At 32.5% G+C, this 10,723-nt stretch overlaps 2 protein-coding genes across 2 annotated transcripts; one reads left to right on the forward strand and one right to left on the reverse strand.

Moving 5' to 3' along the window:
- Positions 1-591: 591 nt before the first annotated feature.
- Mink (Mitotic spindle and nuclear protein) lies at positions 592-5,921 on the reverse strand. Its single transcript, XM_013315113.1, has 6 exons — positions 4,765-5,921; positions 4,467-4,479; positions 3,491-4,295; positions 2,899-3,039; positions 2,401-2,628; positions 592-1,626 (listed from the first exon to the last, which is right to left on the reverse strand). Exons 1-6 carry the CDS (start codon positions 5,805-5,807, stop codon positions 1,247-1,249), a joined length of 2,610 nt encoding a protein of 869 aa, XP_013170567.1. The 5' UTR covers positions 5,808-5,921; the 3' UTR covers positions 592-1,246.
- Positions 5,922-6,232: 311 nt separating this feature from the next.
- Positions 6,233-9,604, forward strand: LOC106119973 (tyrosine-protein kinase Wsck). The gene has a single exon (XM_013315114.1). The coding sequence runs from the start codon at positions 6,609-6,611 to the stop codon at positions 8,814-8,816; it is 2,208 nt and encodes a 735-aa protein (XP_013170568.1). The 5' UTR covers positions 6,233-6,608; the 3' UTR covers positions 8,817-9,604.
- Positions 9,605-10,723: the final 1,119 nt, after the last annotated feature.

The raw sequence follows: 10,723 nt of genomic DNA on the forward strand, positions 1-10,723 counted from the left end.
TGTAAACATTCGCATTTATATTTGTAAGATTATTTTTGAAAAGTTACCGTAGTGGAAACTCACTTTAGTGTTGTTTTATGTTTACTAAGCCATGTGCATTTTGCGCTAAGTTGTTACTAGACAATGAACTACCGGAAAACCGATACTTAAACGTGGAAGCAGTTTCGTGTACCGCTCAAGGTCGTTTCGTGAAAGCCTTGACTTTTTGGCGGTCAAACTTTCTCTTATTGCGAGTGCAAGTTACATTTGTTTAGAGCATTAGTTATTGCAGTATTGTTTTCAATTGCGAATATTTTAAATGAATATACTAGTGTAGTGAATTATATTTAATTTCGTTCATTTCCGTCTTACGTAAACTTCCGATTTTATTGCCAACATTATAGCAAAATTGGAATCTTACTAATATTATAAATGCGAATGTTTGGATAGATGGATGTATATTTGAAGATATATCCAGAACGGCTTAACGGATCTCACAAAAATTTGCCATAGATGTAGAGCGTAGTCTGGAAAAAAACACACTAATTAAGTTTTTTTCACCCCGCGCGGACGTAGGCGACATCTAGTTAATACATAAAATAAAACAACGTATACAAAAACAGTTTAATCATTTGTTAAAACAATACATACTTGTCCTATACTAAAAGGTAGCATCAAAATTTGTAAGCATTTACCATACTTTTCACCAAGTCAATCTGGACCAGCGTGGTTGACTATAGCCTAGTCACTCCTAACTTAGGCTCGGCGCAGACGGGCTACCGACCACAGTCACCGTTGGCCATCATAAAATGTATAAAAAATCGTGTGAACTGGTTGTCGGTGGCCCGTTTGCACGGACCCTTAGGATATTGTCTGAGCTTCTCAGTGGGGATGTATTGTGAGCTGATGACCATACTTTTAAATTTTATTAATACCGGGGATTAAATATTGTCAGTATTAGCTTATATGTTAATCCAAACATTTCTTAATTAATAAATTGTTTAAAAATAATATTAAAAAGTACGAAATAATAATTTGTACCTTAAACAACTTGCGTTTATGGCACACAGTAATAAAAGTAGCACAAGTTTATAGTAAGTAATAACTTTGAAATAGCCTTCTTTTATCCCCTAATCGTCCATGAGGACAATAAAAATAAACTGTCGTATTTTATCGGTTTCTAAATCAATGGGGATTCATTACCATAAGTGAATAACTAACTTGATATTCTGAATTGTACCAAACACTATTTCCTGTCCTGAAATTTTTAGTTCATGTTAACATTTCTCATTTGCATCTGCAATTGGAACCTCCTATTTGTTCTAACTCCTTTTATGAAAGTTCTGCTTTCATTCCTCTTAGCGCTGTTCCGTTCTGTGAATGATTTCTCTCTCATCACTGTCTGCTTTGCTGCTTCTCTTCTAGAAGTTGTAGCGCCCGTTCTAGAAGGAAGGAGTTTACTCTCGTTCGCTTTATCTTCTTTATTGGGTACACTGAATGGATTCACGGTGGTGTTCATTTTGAACCCAAACCTCGTGTATCCAGGGTTCAATGATGTGAGGTTTAATGTTTTTGATTTCCGTAAACAAGGTGTACTCGGTTTGGGTTTCTCTTTTGCAGCTTTTGAATCCGATTCTGTATCTTTTTCTGAAAAAAAAAATTGAGCTGTTATAATATAAATTAAATGAGAAAAAATTAAGAAAAATTTAACAATAAAAATAAAAAAAATATAGTGGAAAAGTTGCGCCCAAATTAGCTTCTCTAACGATTTTATTTTAACGCCATCTATCGGCGGTAAAATGAATTTCGTATTCTTTTTTTAAAATATTTGGAATTTGTTAGCAACTAAATACATAATGCTAGATACTTATATCTAATCTATGTCATATAATAAGTGAGCAATTAAAAGTAATAAATATGATAAGGTTATTTATTCAGCCATTTACCATATCTAAAAGTAATAAAAATTAAAACTTTATATGGAACAGAAAATAGAAGTAAAATGATATTAAGAGGTTTGCCTTAACATAACTCTCTCACAACATGTCAAACAACAGTTTCTCGGAAACACAACATAACGCCCGTAATCTAGAGGCGTAGGTAGAGACTGCAGACTTGTATTTAGCGCGGTCTTACTACACATCACCTCTACAACATTCATACATCTATGCAATTTTTTTTATATCATAACACGGCAAACGAGCAAGTAGCCACCTGTATTCGCCGAAATAGCGAAGCGAAAGCTATCCATAGACATCCGCAATTGCCGACGCGTTCCCTATATTTAATAGACAGACGATAGGACTTACAAAAAGAGGATATTTCCCCCTTCTTTTGCGTTCCCTCCTCCTTTCAAATCTACTTCCCCATCCTATCCTTATAACGCAAACTCATCGGTTTTGTGTACTCATAAATACATACCTTTAGGACTTGTTTTTTCCAGCATGTTGACAGTTCCAGTAGGTGTCAGCAACTGCCTGGCGCGCTTTGCCTTCCTCTCCTGGCACTGATCCAGTGACTCCATCTTATCAAACTGCTTCTGATGTAATGCAGTAAAGTTTGGCAACTTTGTCCTTGTAACTTTACTCTCTAGCTTTGTCTTTGACACTATTGGTTTCTTTGTTGGTGTTGAAGCTTCGCTGGTTTTCACTGTAAATTATAAATGTTTAGTAATTAGAAAAAGTGTTGCATAGATGTAAGAATTAGAAAAAAATAGTAATAGTCTATAAGATAAAAAATAAATAAACATTTTAGGTAATTTTTTTTTATACTTTTAAGTTACACTGTAAATGAAAGTCTTGAAAACTTTTGTGAGCACAAGATGTGAAAATCAGACATGCTTCTATGTGAAAAAATATTGTTAAGGATTTTGGATAGTAAAATTATTAATTAAAAAATTACTATTGTATTTTATTTTACCTGTAGCACTCAATGTCCGGGGACGTGAGAGTCTCTCCACTGATTTCTTCTCCTCCTCCAGTTTAGATCTCTTACTGCGCACCTCATCTACATCATTCTGTGTGTACGACCGCTTACGACCTGAACGACTGACCTCCGACACTGGATGAACAGACAGCATAGTGTATTACCCACATTCTAAATACTAACTCTCAGACATTAAAGCATTGTGTAGATTTAAAATGACTGAGTACAGCTGTATCCATCACAAGAGAGGCAGAAGTATTCCTAGATTTGTTTTAAAGCAAACAAGACTATAAGTAAAATGGATAAAGGACAATATTTCTTCAAATAAAATGCAAAAATATAAATAACAAGCAGTCGCCCGCGACTCCGTCTACGCAGAATAAAAAAAACACACAATTAGTAGCCTATGTGTTCTTCCAGGCTATGTTCTATATGTATGCCAAATTTCATTGAGATCCATTAAGCCATTCTCAAGATACCTTCAAACAAACATCCATCTATCCATCAAACTCGCTTATATAATATTAGCAAGATAAGATTTGACTGACTCAAATGTGATTTATTAAAAAGGTAAAATAACACTTACCACTACTATCAAAAATAAAACTTTTATTTGATCCTTTTATGTTAGATTTGATCACCTTCCGTTTAATCTGTGAGCCGATGGTGGCCTGGTTCGTGGGGCTACAGAACATCACCTTGGTGGCCCTGGGTGCTGGCTCCATGGATGTAGACCTCCGTAATGACTTTTCAATAGAACGTGTTACATTAAAAACTGTCTTTTTCTCCTTTATCATCACAAATGGTGTGCACCCTGGTGACTGTAATGTTTTACGTCTATCCGGAGTCCTACATGAATTATCACTTCCAGTGTTTCCGGAATCTATGGATATTGTGTCAGGCTCTTGTTCAACGTACGGTGGACTCTCTTTAGTATAAGTACCTTCCCGTTTAAAAGGTGTTAGTGGTAGTTCTAAATTTTGAGTTCCTGTTTTCGGTGGGGAATTTTTAAAAGATATTTCATCATTGCTACTCTCCACTAACTCTGCGGTAATGTTTATTAAATTTTCTGTTTTAGAATCGTCACTGTTAATACTGATATGTGAATTGTTAGCGTTGTCAATTGTTTTGTTACCGTCAGATTTTAAGCTTGCATTTTTCTCATCAAAGTCATAAGTACCATTTAGTTTTTGTTTTTCCAATGTCGCATCTAGTGATTTGTTCTCATTAGGTCTATCAGATTTATCAAATGTGTTGTTTAAGTTTGTCATTGAATTAGATGCATCTAACAACAAAATGCTGGATGATCTTCGTTTGTTCATGGACTGATTATTGCAGTTTTCAATATTAATAGAAACATTTGAATTTGTCTTTTCAAAAGTATCATTAAGTTTTATTTTTGAACAATTGTTTTCATTTAAGTTTGGTTTTTCATAAGTATCATCAAGTTTTACTTTAGAAGAATTTTTTTCATTTAAGTTTGGTTTTTCATAAGTATCATCAAGTTTTATTTTAGAACAATTGTTTCCATTTGAATTTGTCTTTTCATAAGTATCATTCAGTTTTATTTTTGAACAATTGATTTCATTTGAAATTGTTTTTTCAAAAGTATCATTAAGTTTTGTTTTAGAAGAATTGTTTGTATTTGAGTTTGATTTTTCAAAAGTATCATTAAGTTTTGTTTTAGAAGAATTTTTTTCATTTGAAATTGTTTTTTCAAAAGTATCATTAAGTTTTGTTTTAGAACAATTGTTTGTATTTGAGTTTGATTTTTCATAAGTATCATCAAGTTTCACTTTTGAACAATTGTTGTTATTTAAATTTGTTTTTTCAAAAGTATCATTAAGTTTTGTTTTAGAACAATTGTTTTCATTTAAGTTTGGTTTTTCAAAAGTATCATTAAGTTTTATTTTTGAACAATTGTTTTCATTTGATATTGGCTTATCATAAGTATCAAGTTTTATTTTAGAACAACTGTTTTCATTTGAATTTATTTTTTCCCAAGTATCATCAAGTTTCACTTTTGAACAATTGCTGTTATTTAAATTTGTTTTTTCAAAAGTATCATCAAGTTTTATTTTAGATGTATTACTATGATTTTTATTTTCCATAGATTTATTGAAACTTTCAGAAGTTTTAGAGGCATTTGATTCAGATTTCAAAGGTTCTTTTTCAAATGAGTTGATAACTATCTCATTTTTAACAGAATACTTGTAAATGTTGTTCTTTTTAGATGATTTTGGTGTTGATTTCTTTCTTGATCTATTTATGACTGCAGATTCAGATTCTGTAACTGTGCCATTGACTTCAAGTAATTTCTCGCTGTGAATGCTGCCAGCAGCACTGTGATAAGATTCATTTGATGCATTGCTTACATTCAGCAGGTCTTCTTTTACAAATATTTCATTTTTTTCTTCATTATTTTCTTCAATTTTTATAGGACTTGCTTCACTTGATTGCTTCTTTCTCCTTTTAGACTTCCTTTTTGTCTTTGGCACGTCTTTTATATCATCAACGTTCTCTACATCTTCAACCATAACATCCTGTTTTTTCTTTTTGCTTTTCTTCACCTTATGCTTTACTTCCGGAATTTCAACGTCATGCTGATCCCCTGTATCCAGGTTATCAAAGGTTTCTGTATGATTTCTTTTAGTCCTGCTTGATTTTTTATGTTTTTTTACTGGAATATCATCTTCGGAATTTGCTCTGTTTTGTTCTTTGAGCGTATGTCGTCTTAGCTTACGAGTAGACTTAGGCACTTCTTCGTCAAAATCATTGTTTGTTTCTAATTCAGGATTACGCACATAGTTACCCTTTTTAATTAAACTTTTAGGTACTTCTTCGCAATTCTCCTTGAGGCGCATACTTCTTGTTTTCCTCTCACTTTTTACACTTCGATCCATATTTTTGATGTACCATAAATTTCTTATCAATACTTACAGTGCATTGATGTCTTTTAAATTTAACTAAAGCAACAATTCTTATTAGTTTTTGAATTAATCTGTCCGTTGTTTAATTTCAACAATCTACCGTTTGTAACTTTTAAATAACTGTCATACAAACAAACAACTCAGCATCATCAACCAATCAACGACGATTAGTACACAGATAAGATAAAAAAAACATTTGAATTACACAGAATAAATAATGATTGGAAAATTACGATTTATAGAAAAAAGGTAAAATAAAATGTTGGAACAGGTTAACTTCAAAATATCTTCTTAGTTGTTTTATTGTCAATGTTTACTTTGTACACTAAAGTAACAAAAATATAAAATAAAATTGATTGAACTTTATTGATAAAGACCATGTTGTTAATCATATTTTTTATGTTAAATGTCAAAATAACGTTCGCAGTTCTGCTTCCTCAATTCCGTATTTCCTCGCATTTCCGTATCAATAAAATAACATAGTCTAATAAACCAAATCCAATAATTGCAATACAATATAAATAAAACGACGCCGCGACGTACGGGTCGGTTTGTCATTTGTATTTAATCTTTGTGTAGTAAACAATAATGCAGTTCCGCATCGTGAATTTATGAATATTATTGATTTCTGCTCTTTACTAAGATAAAGATGACCAAAAACGTGTAACCATGACAGTGAGAATAACTATTTTTAAGGTGTTTATAAAGTATTCCATAGAAGAGAAAAGTGTTTTATATAAAGGGCGTTAAGGCGTTAACGTCAAATTGCAGTACATGAGTCAATGTCGAGAATATACAATGGGCAATTGGTGGCTGGTAACCGTAGTGGTATTCCTTTATCATGTTAATTTAGTAAAAGCAGAACGTGGTGATTACATTGGATGTTATAAATTCAACGCCAACGATGCATTGAACACACACAGCGGTCAGTCGGCCGACGTTTGTTTGGAAGTTTGCGAAGAATTATATTACAAATATGCTCTCTTGGGAAACGATTCGACATGTTTCTGTGGCAATTCACCGGGGCAATTCGAGCTACCATCAGAATCATGCGATATTCCTTGCCCAAAAAATTCTACGCAAAAGTGCGGCGGTGCTGATGCCGCGAGCGTGTATGATACAGAAGTTTCAGCGCCGGGACCACCTGCCTCTTTTAACATGGTGAATGTAACTGAGACAACAGTACGAGTCAGTTGGAGTCCACCGCAAGCTTACTCAAAGATTACAGGTTACATTATCCGTGCAATAATCATAGAAACATTTGCAGATTTCAACTTGATACCTTTAGAATGGAGAGTAAGTAATACTACTTTGAATTCTGAACTATTAAATCTGCAGCCCGGGTCAACTTATAATATTAGTATAGCAGCAAGAAATTATGAAGATGAGGGTCCAAATGTGACGATTAGAATTGAAACGGTAATTGGTACACCAAACCCGAGTCCACCAGATATTATTATAAAAGACAGACGTGGAGACAGAATGGTGGTACAAATACCTGAAGCAAGAAATGTGAATGGGCCAGTATCTATGTACAGAATAGTAGTATCTATAGAATTATATCAACAAGGGTTTATTGTTGAAAATCTTGGAAATTATACATATGCAAATGAACAAGGATATCCATATTATATAACAGCTGAATTGGATACAGATGACATCAAAAATGATTTTATAATAGGTGATCGTAGCACTTACAATGGCTTTTATAATGCCCCATTACCACTGACATATGATATTGAGGTGTCACTGGGTGTGGTTAGTGAAAAGAATCATGTCAGAAAAGTAAGATATGCAGAATCTACAAAAAAGATAATTCTTAATATTAATGAACCTGAAGAATATTCACCATTGGTAGTGGCACTTGGTGCAGCAATAGCTATCGGAGTTGTGCTAATACTGATTGGAATCGGCCTACTCATAATTCTACGTAAAAAGATTCAAATAGCTAGAATGCAAAGAGGTTCACAATCGATGCCGTTGAGTTTGAGTGAACCTTGTATTGAGATTGAAAACTCTGGGTTTTTACAAGATGAAGATGAAAGAGTTGATTATTACGGTAACTTGAAACGAAAACTGTGGAATATACCTAGAAATCTCATTGATATTAATATATCATGTGTTGTTGGTGTTGGTAGTTATGGAAAATTTACAAAAGGCAGTGTCCAGCAACACGGAGCCCTCACTCCTGGTCTAGTCCAGGTAATACCTGATAGAGAATTGGAGAAGACAGACAGGCGTCTAATGTTACAGGAGTTAGATGTTTTAATAAAGTCCAGTGAACATCAAAATGTGATATCTCTTCTTGGTATTTGCGAGACAAATACAACGTTATTTGTTGTCCTACAAGATTATAAGCAGACATTTAAGGAAATGCTTCTACAATGTCGCCAGAGAGATCTGCAGAACAACAAATTTTGTCTTATAACTGAGAATAAAGTTATACAAATGTGTGTTGATGTAGCATCTGGAATGGAGTATCTGCACTTAAAGAAAATTTATCACAAAAAATTGAGTTGTAGGAATATTATTATAAGTAACAGTGGTGTGGCGAAAGTTGCCGGTTTCGGTCTGTCTCACATTCGTCCACTTCATGAAACGCCAGATTACACGAGGTGGATGTCACATGAAATGCTACGACAGACAAGATTCAATCCGAAAGCAGATATATGGTCATTTGGATGTTTAATGTGGGAAGCGTTAACTATAGGTGCTACACCTTATCCTAATACTGTAAATAAGGATGTTGCGTCGAGAGTGTTACGCGGTATGCGTCCATCTCAACCTTCGTATGTTAGCGATGAACTCTTTCAGATGTGTTTACAATGTTGGCAGGTTGATCCTGATGAAAGACCAGCGTTTACGTCCCTGCTAAATGAACTTACATCATTTACTGACGTACCAGGTATGAGTAGTCTTAGTTTTACTCATTACAATGGATTTGAATACGAACCATACGTGCCACAGTATGAAATTGTTTAATATTTTTTTTAATGTAGTTTGCTTGCACAAAATTATGCAATATTAATGATACTCCAAAAAGTCAGTTAATTTTTTATAATCTGTTTATATAATTTGACTCGATTGTATTACCCTTTACATAGATATAGTATGTTTTAAGATTTTTAATGTAATTTTTAAAAACCAATGTTTTAATTCTGTATATTTACATTTATGATTGATAGTTAAAACAGATGCATAAAAAGAAAATCTTTGTTTTTTTGGAGTGAAAGAGAGGGGTAACATATTCTGTTACTTGTAAGTCTGAAGTGAAAACAGTAAGAGAAGTAAAAATACTATAAAAGACTAATATGCAGCAATAAATGTAATGTAATTTAAAGTATATAAGATATCCAGTAATAACATATGATATTTATGTAATTATATAAGATTTATTATGTATTGTGATGCCCAAAGATTTCACTTTCATATATGCATATGCCAAATTGTATTAGATGCCTTGATGCTATGATTAAATGATCCTGGGTAATATAATGTTACCTTTATTCTTAGTACAAACTCTGCAATGAAGAGTTGCGTAAGGTTTCTGAGACTCAAAATCTCTAAATATGTCATTCCTTTCATTATCTTTGACAAAGTAGAGATGACAATTTGTGTAAAGTAGGGATCTTGGTCTCGGAAACTTATTAATGGGTCTTATAAATGAACTTATTGTTTGTGAAAAGAACTGCTTCATTCTTAGGCTTTAATATAAATAGCATATTGTTAAAATGACAGCTAATTATCATCATCATCATCAGCTCACTATATGTCCCCACCGAGGGGCTCAGAGCCTACCCTAAGTTAAGGGTGAGTTAATTATCATGCTTTCATGAATTAATAAAAATTTCTGAATTTTCAGCCATAAGAAAATAAAAAAAAATTACAGAAAAATATAAATAAAATTGTAAAAACAAATTAATGCTTAGTCAATAATATTATGCAATACATATATAGTATTATGTAAGCAAAAGCTATTGCTTTGGCAAATGCTGTTTGAAATTATTGATATTATGTACTTAAATCTCATGCCTCTAGTTTTTAGATACACCTTATGTACAATTGGATATAACGTGTTACTTTACATTATATGTAATTTATTTTTACAGTAAATAATGTTTTTAGGTTATATAATTTACAAAAGTATTGTAATATCAATTTTTACGAAACATTCCATGTGTATTTTGTAAGTGATTGTGTTTGTTTGTTTTGATTTTATTTTTATTATTTACAAGTTTGCATTCCGTCCAGATTGATGTATTTTTGTATGAATCTCGATAACTAATTTTCAGTATTTACACTGCAGGCATTAATATATATTTTTTAATTAATCAATATTGTTTTATTTCAACATTATTGATGATATACCTATCATTTTGCAGCCTAAATAATTACAACAGGCATAAAGAAATATAAACTAATCTTATTATAAAAAAACCTTACTGACAGGTTTTAATCCACTTAATAGCGCCATCTATAAGTAAATTAAATTAAATGTAACGCATGGATGTCAGTATGGATCGCTTACTTGTCGATTGTACTCGATAATGTTGAAGAATAGATATTTAGAGATGTGAAAAAAGTTATGGCCAGTGAGATTGAGTTTTTTTTTCAGTAAGTTAGAATTTTTATATTTAAGGTGCACTATGGGTGTTTTGTGCAGATGGCATATGACACTGGGAAGATGAATCGAATCAAATCTCTTAAAAATTGGTTCATTGATATAGACTATAGGCTGTCGTAAAGGATAGATACGATATAAAAAATATTATTTTCTTCTCAGTAGAGTAAAAAGTGGCTTACGAATACCTTACTCAGTATTTTGGTAGACTCTAAAGTCATGGTATATGTGTATAAAAGGTGAATAAAATAAAACAACTCTCTCGTTT

This window comes from Papilio xuthus, unplaced genomic scaffold (genome assembly GCF_000836235.2).
Source record: "Papilio xuthus unplaced genomic scaffold, Pxut_1.1 DF826961.1, whole genome shotgun sequence".
Taxonomy (NCBI): domain Eukaryota; kingdom Metazoa; phylum Arthropoda; class Insecta; order Lepidoptera; family Papilionidae; genus Papilio; species Papilio xuthus.

Coding starts and splice junctions, on each gene's coding strand:
- LOC106119973 (XM_013315114.1), top strand. CDS start 6,609: ATGAGTCAATGTCGAGAATATACAATGGGCAATTGGTGGCTGGTAACC.
- Mink (XM_013315113.1), bottom strand. CDS start 5,807: ATGGATCGAAGTGTAAAAAGTGAGAGGAAAACAAGAAGTATGCGCCTC. Junction 3,040..3,490: donor TTTTATTTTTGATAGTAGTG/GTAAGTGTTATT, acceptor CTGTTCATCCAG/TGTCGGAGGTCAGTCGTTCA. Junction 1,627..2,400: donor GGAAAAAACAAGTCCTAAAG/GTATGTATTTAT, acceptor TTTTTTTTTCAG/AAAAAGATACAGAATCGGAT.